The sequence below is a fragment of the Arvicanthis niloticus genome, chromosome 16 (genome assembly GCF_011762505.2).
Source record: "Arvicanthis niloticus isolate mArvNil1 chromosome 16, mArvNil1.pat.X, whole genome shotgun sequence".
Classification (NCBI taxonomy): domain Eukaryota; kingdom Metazoa; phylum Chordata; class Mammalia; order Rodentia; family Muridae; genus Arvicanthis; species Arvicanthis niloticus.
This window is the reverse complement of record NC_047673.1, coordinates 64134558-64151121: the sequence shown is the minus strand read 5'-3', so window position 1 is coordinate 64151121 and position 16564 is coordinate 64134558. Positions and strand designations below refer to the sequence as shown.

At 36.5% G+C, this 16564-nt stretch overlaps 1 protein-coding gene across 2 annotated transcripts; it reads right to left on the bottom strand.

Annotated features, from left to right (window-relative positions):
• Positions 1-7890: 7890 nt before the first annotated feature.
• LOC117721893 (olfactory receptor 6K3-like) lies at positions 7891-16137 on the bottom strand. Of its 2 annotated transcripts, XM_076913770.1 has the most exons (2): positions 16108-16137; positions 7891-9922 (listed from the first exon to the last, which is right to left on the bottom strand). In XM_076913770.1, the coding sequence occupies exon 2, from the start codon at positions 9915-9917 to the stop codon at positions 9120-9122; it is 798 nt and encodes a 265-aa protein (XP_076769885.1). In that variant the 5' UTR covers positions 9918-9922; positions 16108-16137; the 3' UTR covers positions 7891-9119. The 2 variants fall into 2 exon arrangements, with proteins under 2 accessions (XP_076769885.1, XP_034376640.2); XM_034520749.2 differs by lacking the exon at positions 16108-16137 and having other exon boundaries at positions 7891-10427.
• Between the last annotated feature and the right edge of the window lie 427 nt (positions 16138-16564).

Below are 16564 nucleotides of genomic sequence, written 5' to 3'. Positions count from 1 at the left end.
GCTACCTGCAGAAGAAGACAATACACTTCACTCATGAGAGGCAGAGAAGAAAATAAACAAGATGCACAGCTAAATGGCTTGAAGCTATCATAGGGAGCAAGTGTGTTTGTGCATGTTTTCTCTACCTTCTTGCTATTCTGCATAATGACTGCTATCTGGCATTTCCCATCTTACTCCTCAAAGAAGTAGAACTTCAAGTTAAACAGTTTATTGTTTTAACATTTTAAGGGTACAAAAACTATTGAAAGTTATTTTAGCATATCCTTTATGCATCCCTATTAATAATTTATACATGTTATATTGTATCATATTATTATATTGTTCTGTACTATGATAACCTACTTATATATCAATATTAATGATATGAAGCATAAAGTAAGGTAATAAGATGAAGGTTCAGTTATGTGTTTCCCACATCAAAATGTATTTTTATACATATTGATTTGATATATTGATTTAAGCAAATTCAAGTGTAAACTTGGGGGCTAGCGAGACTGTTTATTGGGTATAAGTATTTGCTATGCAAGCCCGGTAATTTGAGTTCAATTCCATCAGCAGTAAAATTCCAGGTACAGTAGTACAGATCTGTATTTCCAGCACTCCCATGCTGATATGGGAGGTATAGTAATGAGAATGAGCAGGAATTCGGCTTATATAACATACCAACAGAAAAACAAGGGGATTTCTGCTTCAACAAAAAGGTGTAGTTGTCCTCTGACCTAGACATGTGGGCTATATCATGCCATCATAATTGGCAGTGTGGTTTGTTAGATAGGTAGACACCCAATGAAATCATAAAATCCAGATCACTTACTTTCTTATGGACCTTAACCCTTTGCTACATACTTGGTCCCTCAGTATCCTGCTGGTGCTATTGTGCCAGTCCCTAGTGGTTATTACCCAGTTCTGTCTGTGACACACTCCATTTCTATTCCTGAGGCCCAATTCCTTCTATTTCAGTACCCTCCCCCAGCTCCCAATGCCTCTTAGAGGCAGGTCTGTCTTGTTTCATTTATTTTTAGATGTGACTTCCATTCTTACTCTGCCTTTTCTTTTTCACATTATTAAACACCATCTTAAATTCTTTTCTTAGAATCTATTTTCTAAGTTTCCTTTCTAATTTCTTGTTTTATGTAATGCTTGGTAATCTTATTAACTTATAGGATTTCAATAAGAAATTCCTAAAAGTCTTCAAATGTTTTTTACTACACTTTTTTATGAGCTCCAAGCCAACATATATGACCATTAACACTCTGTCAATTTACCTACTTGCATCGATCTACTCTAGTCTTCTTTCTAATCCCATTTTTCATGTTGTTTTCTATAACTGCAATAACTTCCTTTTGTTTTGGAGCCTCAGACTTATATATAACACTGCTCTATCCTCTGCTTTGTCTCATAACATAAAACCAATCCATGGCAGTGGTTACATTTTGGACATTATAAATCAAATGCTAACACTTAAATCATTTCTATCATTTACATACTTGTGACATTTCAAATTATTCAGCTTCATTGTGTTTTAAAACTATGCCAATTTGTAAGAAAGGAGAGTTCATACATTCTCACAATGTTCTGACAATATGAGAGAATATGTAAATAGCAATAGCACTAATTAATTAATGTATAATTATTAATTATTGGATGCAATGGACACTGCCCCAACACACTGTATATACTTGTAACTTGATTCTCATGAAGTTCCACAGATAATAACTTTCATTACACAAGTGATGAAACTCAGCAATGTGATTTTCTGCAGCACATATGCCTATTCATTATTCCTATATTGTACTGGTGATGGTACTTACCTCTGATCCAGAACAGAAGAACGCCTCAGTCTCTCTAGGTCTCTGCATTATTGTCCTTTCTTCAGCACTTAAAAGGCAAGTTACAGTCACACCACAATTACCCCAAGGAATCAGAAGTAGGGGTATGAACTCTTTGGGGGATTCCTTCTGTATACTACCACAAACACAATTTTTCATGAGATTAATTAGTTACCTCTTCCATTTTGATATCTGGAACAAACTTGTCAATAAATATATTTTCCCAATATGTTGTCATCTTAATAAACACTGTAACCACTTTATTCAGTTTGTCAATTACTGTTCTTGTTCATGAGTTTACCAGAGCACACTGCAAAGAAGTGATCATCCTGGATTTGCCCTTCTTACATGTGTGCAGATAGAGATGGTGTGGTGTATGGTAGGAAATCGGAACAGAAAATTACCCCGAAAATCTACACAGAAGAAAAAAAGACCATTTCATTCTAAATATGTAATTTGATATTTTATGAATAATATTATAAAGTATTAAATTTTATATTAAATATGCATACTTAATATATATAGTTTATGCTGTAATTATTGTTATGAGTTCCTATGTTCAATATTCCTTGCTACATATTTGAATGTAAACTTGGTATGTGTAGTATTGGGTTTGTTACAACTGGACTCTGTTGTATGGCATAATAATAATCAAAAACTTTAGATACAATGTGTAACATAAAGGAGTTAGAGCCATCAGTAGCCTCTGGGTAGAGATAGTAAGATGACTTGGGCAGGTATATTGCAGATATCAGTAAGTATGAAGCATCTAGAGTTTGTTTGGATTTTAGTTATGAAACAATTTAACTGTTTTTAGAGCAGAAATAATCTATTTTCCTAGAAATCATTTAATTTCAGTCTCTAAACAATTTTCTTTTCCACCATCCAATTAATCATTGTACCCTCTGCTTAGACTGACAAAGTTAGTGACATTAAAACATGATGTGTGGGGGTTGTGCCTGTGCCTGTGCCTGGAGCAGCCCTATGGCTTCAGCTCTGCACCCAAACCCCAAACCCAGAGGAAGCTGGACTCCCAGGAGATCTAACATGCCCAGGAGTGTAGGTGAGTAAGCCACAACACCTCTCCCAGCCCCAAACAGGCAGTAATTTGGGGCCTGCTGGAACCCAGAAACTCCCTCAAGGCCAGTGGCACAGGACCATTCCCAGGAGCTCTAACACTTAGGAACATAGGATAATAGGATCACAGGATCTAAGGAGCTTGGGCATGCTGGGATTTCAGGGGCCCAGAGGCAGCCTGTCTCCCAGGAGCTATCACAACCAGGGTCTCAGGATCACAGGATCACAGAGACAGCTAGATTCTGAAGAGTTCTGACACAGCCAAGATAACAGGACAGACAAGCTACAGTCAGAGATAGTGAGTGAAGGTAGCACTAGAAATAACCAGATGGCAAGAGGCAAGTGCAAGAACATAAGCAACAGAAACTAAGGTTATGTGGCATCATCAGAATCTAGTTCTCCCACCATAGCAAGTCCTGGACAACCCATCACACCAGAAAAGCAAGATTAAGATTTAAAATCACTTCTCATGATGATAATAGAAGATTTTAAGGACATAAATAACTCCCTCAAAGAAATACAGGAGAACAGAGGTAAACAGGTAGAAGCCCTTAAAAAGGAAACACAAAATCCCTTAAACAATTATAAGAAAACACAACCAAACAGGGGAAAGAATTGAACAAAACCATCCAGGACATAAAAAAAGAAGTACAAACAATAAAGAAATCACAAAGGGAGACTACCCACAAGATAGAAAACCTAGGAAAGAGATCAGAAATTATGGATGCAAGCATCACCAACATAATAAAAGAAATAGAAGAGAGAATCTCAGGTGCAGAAGATACCATAAAAAACATTGATAAAAAACTATCAAAGAAAATGCAAAATGCAAAAAGCTCCTAACCCAAAACATCCAGGATATCCAGGACACAACAAGAAAAAACAAACCTAAGGATAATAGGTATAGAAGAAAGCGAAGATTCCCAACTTAAAGGGCCAGTAAATATATTCAACAAAATTATAGAATAAAACTTTTCTAAAGAGATGCCTATGAACATACAAGAAGCCTACAGAACTCCAAATAGAGTAGATCAGAAAAGAAATTCCTCCCGTTACATAATAATCAAAACAACAAATGCACAAAACACAGAAAGAATATTAAAAGCAGTAAGGGAAAAAGATCAAGTAGCTTATAAAGGCAGACCAATCAGAATTACACCAGACTTCTTACCAGAGACTATAAAAGCCAGAAGATCCTTGACAGAGGCACCCAATGGGGGGAGTGACAATACCAATGAACCAGAGCTCCCTGGGTTTAAACATTTATTCTGGGAACACACATGGAATGACCCATGTCTCTAGGTGTATTTGTAGAGGAGGATGGATTTGTTGGGCATCAGTGAGAGAGAAGGGCTTTGAATCCTTAAAGGCTTGATGACCCAGTGAGGGGGAATTCGAGGGAGAAGATGTGGGAGTGGGTGGATGGATGGGGGCACTCTCTCATAGAAATAGAAGGAGGGAGGATGGGTTAAAGGGTTCCTGGGTGTGGAGAATGGGGAAAGAGAATATTACCCAATAATAATAATAATAAAAAAGAAAGAACAGCAAAGAAAAGAAAAGAAAACCAAACCAAAAACAACAACAACAACAGATAATGGAACTGGTGGCTATGACAGTTGAACATTTGAGACATTTTAGTAGCAATTTAACATTACCCATATTATGGGGACTCCTTATAATTATCAAGGACATGAGACTGTAGAATGGGCCCATGGAACTTTAAAACAATATCTTCATAAAAGAAAATAGGTGGAGATATATCCCTGTATACCACAAATTTATTTATATCATGTTCTTTTTATTTTTTGTTTTATTTTTTTAAATTTGAATGTCAAGGAACTTTCTGCTGAGTGTCTATGTCACTCTACAGGTAGGCATACTTACAGTTGAAAGGGAAGGATCCACTTACTGGCATAAGGCATGATCCTGATCAGGTATTAAATATGGGGAAGAAGGCATGTTTGTGTTTTTTCTGCAGGATGCTGAAGGAGCATGGTGGCTGCCAGAATGGCAGGTGAGACATGCAGTTGCCAGGACAAAGAATGATGCTGACACGTGAGCTTGCTGAGTGTCCTGATAATTGTGACTCATAAGCTGTATTGGACATATGTTCCTGACCTACCATTTCTTACCTATGCCCCTGATGGGACAAGCTGCCTTGCCTCAAATTCTTAGACCTTGTGGAACAGAGAATCAAAAAGAGAAGTTATTATGCCTCTTGTATTATTATTAAATGTGACCAGTTATTCAAACTCAATCATGGAGTGGTCTGGAAATCAATCCAATATTGGAAATAACAGTCTTCATTTGGAAGTCTGGTTCTGGATATTTTCAGAGACATATGTGGAAATTAGCTGTTGTTCTCTATGGTGTTATGTTAGCAAGAGATAAAGTTGGAGTAGGATCTAGATTTCAAACAGATGTTAGCACTTGTTAAGGCCCTTTTAATTGTCAAGTTAAAAATACTTTTGGTTTTTTCTACAGTATTTAATGTAAGTTGCATTGACTGTATACCTTCTAATTGTGTTTTTGTTTTGAAATCCAGCATGTCAGTTTTGGAGTTGTATCAGCCAGCTTTTGTTTTAGTGCTCTGAGTATCACAGAATCTTGGTATTCTAAAAATAATTTGCAAGTACTGGAAGAAATGAGGCAGGCTTTAAGCAGAAGCAAGAGGGTAGTGGGCTTGAATATTGCTGCTATAACAGCTTTAAAAACATTAATTGCTAGCACTACTTCTTCAATTGCTGTGACACAAGAACTTAAGACAGCTACTTTTGTTAATCACTTAGCAAAAAAAAATGTTACTAATGTGTTGAATATACAAGAGGATTTAGATAGGCATTTGGAAGAATGGATTGATGCTCTTTATCCTATTTAAATTCCTGGAAGGAGGCTCAGAATTTAAGAGTAAGTAGCCATCTTGAGTGTCATGCCAAATACCATTGAATTCATGTTAGTTCTAAAATTTACAGAAGTAGTCAGTATAATTAGGAAAAAGTTTAAAGACACTTGCAGTGTATTTGGCATAATTCTAACACCTCTCTGGATGTTTTAACGATACATAGGGAGCTTATGAATTTCAAGAATGCTGCTCTTCTGAGCATTGATGCAGTAGATACTGCAGATAAAATTAACCACAGCCTGAGGTCAGTATTTCTATTTTGGTCAAGCTTCAAAAATGGCATGTATAGCTTGATCATGCTAGCCCTTTTTGTCCTAGGAATGCTTTTATTCCTGCCCATTGTTTTAAAACTTTTCTTTAACAATATCAACATGTTGACAGCCAAAGTACATGGTTTAAACATGAAAATGGATCCCAGACAGTTATTAAATTAACAGGATGGCAAGCCAAGTACATGCAAGATTCTGCACAGAGCCTTATCAACCTAAGACAGAAGTGCATTGATTTGGATAATGCATATTTCATGAATGGTAAGGAAGGAATTCTTGTCAGAATGACCTAAGACAAGCTCAGTCTTGTTAATGAAATAAAAAAGGGGAAGAGGTGGAGGGCCATTGGGGCTGGTTGGCAAGTATCTGACATGGGCCAAGGACAAAAAAATGGGTTACTTGGCAGGAATATGACATTGGCCAAGGACAAGGAAGTAGGCTTCAAACAGGAATTGGACATTAGGCTAGAACAAAGAACTAATTTCAGGTAGGAATCTAAATCTTAGGCTAGAACAAAGAAGTAATTTCAGACAGAAATCTAAATTTTAGGCTAGAACAAGAAAGTAGGCTTCAGACATGAAAATGACCTTGGGCTAGGACAAGGAAGTAGGCTCAGATACTTTGGCCATCCTGATAAGCCCTTAGAAAGAGTGATCATAGGAATAATTGGGTTTAATGTCTTGCTTTTTCTTTGACTATTTGTGTTTATTGTCTTGCTGTTCCTTGACTATTTGCATCTATTGTATTTCTAGACCCTCAACCTAGAACTGACCTTAATACATGTATGTAATTAAGATGGTATAAAAGCATAAAGGAGGAGGGGGGATGGGATAGGGGGTTCTAGAGAAGGGAAATGGGAAAAGGGAATGGCATCTGTATTGTAAATAAATAAAATATCCAATAAAACCAAACCAAACCAAACAACCAAACAACAACAACAAAAAAACATGAAGTGTTATATTGAGAAATTAAGGTCTCTGTGTGTATACCCTGAGAAAGAAAGGGGAGAAAAAGTCAAAGAAAGATAGAGAGATGGGGTCAGTATATACATTTATGATTGCAAATATGAATGAATGTCGGTGATCCAAATGCTCATAGCATAATAAAAGCATGTCCCAAAGTGTAGCAAAGTGATGACTGTTGTAATGTTATACTTTTCAATGTCTTAGTATCCTAGGGGCCAATTCTCTAAATCATGTGTTTCAGTTTCTCCTCAGACTTTCGTCTCAATAAATCCAAGCATGAGATGGGGAATTCCATGTGAATGTTGACTTCATTTTCACAATCCATAGTTCCTCAATAGACCATTACTTCTCCAAACTTTGGTTATTCTGTTCATGATGCAAGTATAGCTTCCCATCTGGGATTCTCTTTTATTTTCTGCTATAACATCTAGCAGATTCTCCTTCCTTATTTACATCTCACTTGAAATGTACCTAAAGAAATGATGAAAACCACTTGAGGGAATTGATTTCTTCCCCAGGGCTGACAATATTTTGTTTTTGTTTTACTTTGCTGTTTTGTTGCATGTTGTGGATATTTTTAAAGTGTATGCTTTTGGTTATTAGTGTCCCATATAATAGACAGAATCAAATAATTGTTTGTTTGCATTGTCCAAAAGAACTAATACTTTTGTTTCTTTTTCTTGAAAAAAAATGTTATTTGACATTTCAGACTATTAAAAATCCACCTCAATTATCCTAATCCAATTTTATACATATTTCACTCTTTTTTAGTTTTAATAATTTTCAATACTTATAGTAGTCTTACCTTTATGTCTATTGGATTTGGGGAGAAATAAAGTGGAAACATATGAATTTGAATTGTTTTATTAATACCTACATGTATCCTTAAATTGCAAAAAGTCAGTTTTTGGTGACATTTTATGAAACACATTTCAAAGAACACAAATAATATCGCAGTTCACAGCTGGTTCCTAATACCTATCTATAATCTATCTATTTGTATATTTATTATGTCATCGATCTATCATCTATCTACCTGTTGTCATCTATCTATTATCTATTTACCTATTTTTTACTTACCTATCTATCAACTATCTCTATTTTTGTGAATATGTGAAGATCATTTGGATAAAAAATCCAACTAAATTAAGTTGGATGAATTGAACCAAAATATAAAAACAATAAAGGTGGATTTTTTTTCTTACCTCAGATATATAATAGAAACAAAAATGGTATAAATAATAACCACATATAAAATTCCTAGATGTATGGTTTTAATATATTTATATTATAGCATTCCTTAATGCATCCAAACCATTGTCAGTGGCAAATAATAGCAGCTTACAATTGGCATTTACTGGCCTTTTATAATATTCCAAAGGGCCTTCGATAGATCAGTTAACTTTAAACTAATGTATGAGGTTTTAATTTTAAAATATATTACTTTTAAACCTACAGATGTTGAAACCAAGGGGCAAAAAATTTATTAGTTGTTTCTTTGAAGTCAAAAAATTAGTTTGCAGTACCAATTAAGAACAAACTTTAACACCTATAGGTATTATTATTCTAAGTATTATATTTTACAATCTGTGTTTGTTACTAATGCTCATATATATTAACAATTTTATATGAAATTCATGTTTACGAAACATGAGCTATCTACACATTCATACTTGCTTTGTATATTTCACCTTTTTTTGTCTTTTTGGGTTTTTTTGTTTTGGTTTTTGTTTTGTTTTGGTTTGGTTTTTTCGAGACAGGGTTTCTCTGTGTAGTCCTGGCTGTCCTGGAACTCACTTTGTAGACCAGGCTGGCCTCAAACTCAGAAATCCGCCTGCCTCTGCCTCCCAAGTGCTGGGATTAAAGGCATGAGCCACCACCACCCGGCTCATATTTCACCCCTTATTGTAATCTAGATGAATATTTTCTATCTGATTTAAATGTTTAAACAGAATAAATACAGTTAGATCTGCTACAAAGACATGAAGATTATCAGTGTACCAATGAATGAGTTATATGCTAATTTTATATTTTGATATGTTGGAGTGAAATTGAGAGACAGGCATCTATGAGCAGGTTAGCTTGCAGATGTAGGCAGCATCATCCGAGAGCAGAGAAGTTTCTTAATTGCAATCTTCATGTCCTTATTTCTCAGACTATAGATGATAGGATTGAAAAAGGGTGCAAGCACTGCAAACATTAGTGCAATAGCTGTGTCTAAAATTGGTGGAAAAGTAGCTGAGAAACGCAGGTACATGAGGGAGACACTGCCATAGAACATCAGGAAAACACCAAGATGTGCAGCACAAGTAGAGAAAGCCTTCCGACGGCCTTCACCAGAGGGAATCCTCAGAATCACAGTGATGATTCTGATGTAAGAGACAGCAATAACCAAGACAGAGAAAATGATGGCCACTCCGTGAACAACATCCTCAACCAGAATCATGGAGGTGTCTGTACAGGCCAAACGCAACACAGGTTCAAAGTCACAGAAGATCTGATGAATTTGGTTGGGACCACAGAAGGGCAGGGTAGAAATCCATGCAATTTCTGGAAGTAACACAAGAAAGCCAAAAATGCAGGAGCCTGCAGAGAGCTGAGCACAGAGCCGGGGAGTCATGATAGTTGGGTACCGGAGTGGGTTACAGATAGCAACATACCTGTCAATAGCCATTGCAGTCAGCAAAATACCCTCCGAATTTCCAAGTGAATGGAAGAAGTACATCTGTAGCAGGCAGCCAACCAGAGAGATGGTCTTCTGCTTACTGATGAGATTGGAGAGCATTTTGGGAATAGTTGCAGTGGTATACCAGATCTCCAGAAATGAGAAAATACTGATAAAATTGTACATGGGGTTGTGAAGACGGGTATCCATCCTAACTGCAAAAAACACAATGAGATTCCCGATAACAATGAATATGTAAATGAAGAACAAAGGAACGAAGAAGAGGAAACTGCCATCTTCAAACTGGGGAAATCCAGAGAAGAGGAATTCTGTCACTGAAGTGGTTCTGTTAATTCTCATTATAGTCTCAGCCAAGTTTATCCTCATGGATAAACACAGCTCAATTCGCAGATGAAATGTAAAAATTCAGACATATTGGTCATGTAAGTATCAAAGGGCAAACAAGTTTTAGGAAAATCATGTGTTTCTCTTTACCCTTGGATTAATAAACAGAAATCTATTTAGAACCAATAATGTCCCTAAGATATCTATGCATTGGTTGTTTTCAGGAGTGAATAAAAGAGACTATCTTCATACACTTATTCCCCAATGAAGACAAATAGAAAATGGAGTGTGGGTGTAGCTCTTTGGGATAGCAATTATCTATCATGCACACAACCCTGGATTCAATCCACAGCATCAAAAACAAACACAAATATGAAATTAATTCATGAAAAATATCAATTTTATTGTGCAATGATGGTGCATGCCTTAATCCCAGCACTTAGAAGGCAGAATCTGGCAGATGTCTGAGTTCAAGGCCAGTCTGGTCTACAAAGCAAGTTCCAGGACAATCAGAGATACACAGAAAAACCCTGTCTCAAATAAGAACAACAACACAACAGCAAAGACATCCCCCCCAAACAAAAACAAAAGTAAAGTTTATAAGCTACATTAAGTAAAATAAAGTAGAATAATTTAGTAAAGAACATTTCCTGAAAGCTCTTCAAAGATTAAAGTATGTGATTCTCTTATTGTCTATATAGCCAGTATGAAGTTGCGTTTTGTTTATGCTGAATATTTCAGGTTCTCAGAGTTTTGCTTGCATCATCTTATAAAAGTTGTTCTATGTGTTGCCAGAGAAATGACTTTGGTTTTAAGGTACAATATGAGTATGAATTGTAGGTAAGAAACTTTTTCTAGAGGGAGAAAAAATAAAGCCGGCAGAAACGATTGGCCCAGAAAGAAGTGTTAGGTAGAAAATGGAGCAGATTTCAATCTGGACCCTAAAGTTTCAGTAGATGGGAGACTTTGGTAGTCTCCTATGTAGACCCCATATCTTGAAAAAGACCATGCATGAGTAAGATTTTCAAGGCCAAAAGTGGAGTTCTAGTACAGTTTTTCCTGACAGGTATCTTGAGAGTATCACATAGCATTCAGCTGTGCTTTCAGAAAGCAATTCTAGAAATTCACAAGGTGCATCAGGAATACTATCTAAACAGTTCACCTGCTGCCCTACCTGAAAATGTTACAGAGATAGAACTTAGAGGAAATCTTGAAATAAACCACAGCAGTGTCTCTTACATATTTGCCTTGAAAGTGTCTTGACTGTCAGACTAATCCTTCCATAGTTAGAAGGCCACCCTACTCCACCCAATCTGCATAAAGCAATTTATGCTCTATGAGAACTTCTGGAAGTTCTCTTAGATCTATATAGTAACTATTAATTTTCATTATTAATAAGATTGATTTAGAATTATCATAAAACACACCTCTGGTTTTTTCTATGAGGGCATTTCTAGAAATGTTTAACTGAAGAGGGAAGACTGGACTTGAATGTGGATGACACCATCTCACGGTTTGGGGTGCATGAAATGACTAAAAGGAGATGGACTGAGTTTTCATTTCTCTGTGCTTCCTGATTGCAGATACAATGTAGCTGGTCACCCCGCCCTTTTGCACAGGACCAAGGATCTCCTCTCCCAACTATGGCTGACAAGGCCATCCTCTCCTACATATACAACTGGAGCAATGGGTCCTTCCCTATATGCTCACAGGTTGGTGCTTTAGACCCTGGGAGCTCTGGTTGGTTGGTATTGTTGCTCTCCCCATGGGGCTGCAAACCCCTTCAGCTCCTTCAATCTTCTCTCTAACTCCTACACTGGGAGCACAATGATCAATTCAAGGGTTAGCTGTGAGCATCCTCCTCTGTATATGTCAGGCTCTGACAGACCTCTAAGGAGATAGCCATATCAGGCTCCTGTCAGCATGAGTATTTTGTTATTCTTCTAAGAAAAACCAAAGCATCCATACTTTGATCTTCCTTCTTCATGAGCTTCATGTGGTCTGTGAGTTATATCTTGGGTATTGCAAACTTTTGGGCTATATTCACTTATCAGTGAGTGTATACCATGTGTGTTCTTTTATGATTGGGTTACCTCACTTAGGGTAATATTTTCTAGTTCCATCCATTTGCCTAAGAATTTCATGAATTCATTGTTTTTAATGGCTGAGTAATATTCCATTGTGTAAATGTACCACATTTTCTGTATCCATTTCTCTGTTGAAGGACATCTACATTCTTTCCAGCTTCTGGCTATTATAAATAAGGCTGCTATGAACATCTATGGTCACTTGATCTTTGACAAAGGAGCTAAAACCATCCAGTGGAAAAAGGACAGCAGTTTCAACAAATGGTGCTGGTTCATCTGGAAGTCAGCATTTAGAAGGATGCAAATTGATTCATTCTCATCTCCTTGTACAAAGCTCAAGTCCAAGTGGATAAAGGACCATCACATAAAACCAGATACACTGAAACTAATAGAAAAGAAGCTGAGGAAGAACTTCGAATACCTAGGCACAGGGGAAAAGTTCCTGAACAGAACACCAATGGCTTATGCTCTAAGATCAAGAATTGACAAATGGGACCTCATCAAATTGCAAAGGCTCTGTAAGGCAAAGGACACTGTCAATAGAACAAAACGGAAACCAACAGATTGGGAAAAGATCATTACCAATCCTACATCTGATAGAGGGCTAATATTGAATATATACGAAGAACTCAAGAAATTAGACTCCAGACAACCAAATAACCCTATTAAAAATTGGGGAACAGAGCTAAACAAAGAATTCTCAACTGAGAAAACTTGAATGGCCTAGAAGCACCTAAAGAAGTGTCAACATCCTTAGTCATCAGGGAAATGCAAATCAAAACAACCCTGAGATTCCACCCCACACCAGTCAGAGTGGCTAAGATCAAAAACTCAGGTGATAGCAGATACTTGCATGGATGTAGAGAAAGAGGAACACTTTATCATTGTTGGTGGGATTGCAAGCTGGTACAACCACTCTGGAAATCAGCCTGGTGGTTTCTCAGAAAATTGGACATAGCATTACCTGAGAACCCAGCTGTACCACTCCTGGGCATATACCCAGAAGATGGTCCAACATACAACAAGGACACATGCTCCACTATGTTCATACTGAAGAGTTTTTAAGAAAGTTTATCAACAACACATTTAATGAACCAGTTTTGAACATTATTTTAAATATACATTTTGAGTTGAAACCTGATGCCATAAATTGAATTAGTGAATTTTACTTATCTCAAACTTACTTCCATGAAAGAGAAGATTCACAGGTGATGCTGAGGACTCAGTTAAAAGATTTTACTGTACTTCAAGGTGATTTTGCAAGAATTAACAGTTTATCAATATCCAGAGGAAGACTATTAATCTAATAATTCCAAATGGATATAGTTAAAAACTGTATTTTGATTTTTTTGTTCTGTTTTTCTTTCGTCTGTTTTGTAGAAAGTAATAGATTGAGATTGGACAAAAACATATCAACAATTGCATCAGTAGTCAATTAAAATCTCAAAATTGTATAATTATAATATGACTGTTGTATAAATTTTGTCAAAATTTCTGATAATACTAAGTCTGAGAGGAGCATGAGATAACCAAATCTAATATTCTGCTGGTGGGACTGTAAAATACTCCAGTCACTATAAATGCAGCTTCTTATAACATTAAACATATATTAATTATTGATCCAGTATATACCCAAGAAAAATGAAAATTTATGTTTACTTCCAAGTTTACCCTAACATAGTTAAAATAACGTTGTTTACAAAACTTGAAACAATCATCTAAGTGGCAGATGATTGGCAACTATATAAACTAATACATACATATAATGAGTTATTCAACAACAAAAATGAATGGATAGATGGTACTCACACCATCATGAATGAAGGTCAGATTCAGAGAAAGAAGTCAAAGGCTGCATGTTACCTACTTCTGTTTTATATGACATTTTGGAGAAGGTAAAAACACTATTACGAAAGCATAAGCTTGCAGGGTACAGTAAGATGGGGTTTCATCTTTAAAGAATTAGAGGAAAAGTTGCCAACAGTGAACTTGTCCTCTATTTTGATTCTCCATGTTGCACTTATCTTACCTGTATAACTGAATAAATTTCACATCTGCAATGATCCCCCTGACCCTCAACTTCCATTAAATACAAATGAAGAATGTGGTTGGCTTCATTTTCTCTCTCTCTTGTTTCTATGACTTCATTGAATGACTAAGGACTTTGTTGTCAATATTTTCAGTTACAGTTGACAACTTCCCAGCTGAGGTCCTGGCAATTTGGGGCACCTAGCATGGTAATAATGACATATGATGCCAGTAAAACTGTTGGAAAGTATACATCTCTCCTAGTGTACCAGCAGGAAGTACAAGATTGTAGCAAATTGTAACCACCTTATTGTTTTGAAGAGTCATATGGTCACTCTGGGACTTCCTAGTGGGTCTTGGTGTAAGCAGATTCTGTAAAACCACTTCTCTAATTATGCTATTACATCTGTGGAAGTTGCAACAGAAGCAACATTCTTGAAGGATGAAAGCATATTGTTCATATTATTACTTTTTTCTAAGTGAAATCTCTGATGAGTTCACTTTACAGATTAAAGAATAAAAAGCAAAGGTGCTAAAAACCAGAACATTCTGTCAGGAAGTTGACAGATTCCAGACATCCTGGATAAAATAGTCTAGCCACATGCTTTGCCTAGTTTATGAGTTCCTGTATTTACCCAACAAAAATATATGAGCAAATGCTGACCTTTTGCTCTTAAAACCCACAGGTGTTTGTCTTCCCCTGGCACTCTTTACATGTTTGAATATGGTTAGAGGATCCCACAGGCATCTATCCAGATATCTCAGTGTTCAAAAACAAATTACATTGAGTGGTAAGTCAACATTCTTCCATCCCTAAGGTTGCCTGGAAATACAAAGTCAAACTGAAATATTAAACAGAGAAGGAAAGGCCTTGCTCTACAGTCCAGGATGATCTGGAATTCCTTATGTAGCTTAGGCTGGTCTACAACTCATGGTAATTCTCCTTCTTCAGCCACCTGAGGCCTGCCTCAAACTGGCAACCTGAAATTGTACTTCCTAAGGTGTTTTCATAAATGACCCTCATCATCACTAACATCAAAAGGAAGAGAAAACACACAATGCTCTTAGTTCTTTAGTCAACCCCAGTCCCTTGCACTTGACTGATCATAGTGACTCTTATTGTTCTCTACAATCCTCCACTGTGATGATTCCTGTTATAAAGCTTATTACGGGTATCAATGCACTATCTGCATACACCTCTCTGATCCAGGCCCTATTAATTGCTGACGTCTCAACCACCTTAGTGAAGCACATAAAACATCTGTAAACCCGGTTAGTTGCTGGCCTCAACCCACATTGTGACCACTCATGAGACTGTTAACAAGCTCAGGGCTGACGTATTTAAATTCTGTTATTGGGGTAAGACAGTTAGAAATCAGCTCTGTTCCCACTAAGCTTTGTACTCATACAGATGCTCAGAAGAGAGTGAGGCCTCAATACTGACAAAGGAAACACAAGCAAGTGGCAGGATACATGTGACTTCTAAACACGGAGACAAGATTAGCCTGAGCTGAAGAGCAGGCTGCTCAGTGACTGACTACATGGTGATCTACATATATGGATGGCAATCATGAGAAGTTGTTAAAGCAGCGGGAAATGCTGTAGTGTGTCCTTGTATTCTAATTTTATTTAGAAAACTCTGATGATAGCATAACAGAGGGAAATAAGATAGCAGTAAAAAGTTAATTATTCTGATATGCCACATAAACAATGTGATATCACCACTGATTTCTGGTCTATGTATGTTTTTCTTCCCCAAGACAAATGTTATTCCCTAATATTATTTCGTTAATGGAAGGGATGCTAGCTAAGTGACTCTCCCCCTCTACCAGCTTGGAGGTTTATTTCATGACAATGGTCCACCTAAATCTCAGACAGACACAGATTTTTCTCTTTCCTCCACCCTGAACAATGCGTTCCCTTCTTTTCCCTGTACTTACTCAGTTTAAATCTTTAGTTCATGAAGAAAGATTGTTATTCCTATTTCTAAAGCCTTCTCAGCAAGATTTATCTACAGCAGTATTTCCCCCTAGTAATTATGGGAATGAACTTGATTTCCCTATGGTTTTAATTAATGGTAAAGATCCTTTGATATTTTCTCATGAGTTTTCCTTAATGTAAGGTGTTCCAAAGAGTTTCAATGTAGTATATTATAACTTTATACACACACACACACACACAGGTGTGTGTGTGCATGTACATATACATATAATTATGTTACAGAAATATATTATTAGCAAGAATGGCTATCAGTAGAATTGGAGACTAAAATTTTTTAGCAGTTACATATTTCAAAAATAATTAAATGTTTCCAATTCTATGGAGTTTCCCTGAATATGTCATTTTTTAATGGAATAAAATTGTTGACTCTAAAAATAATACTTTGAAAATGTTTAC

Bases quoted from the DNA above. Each gene is read 5' to 3' on its own strand.
- LOC117721893 (XM_034520749.2), bottom strand. From the start codon at position 10,094: ATGAGGATAAACTTGGCTGAGACTATAATGAGAATTAACAGAACCACT.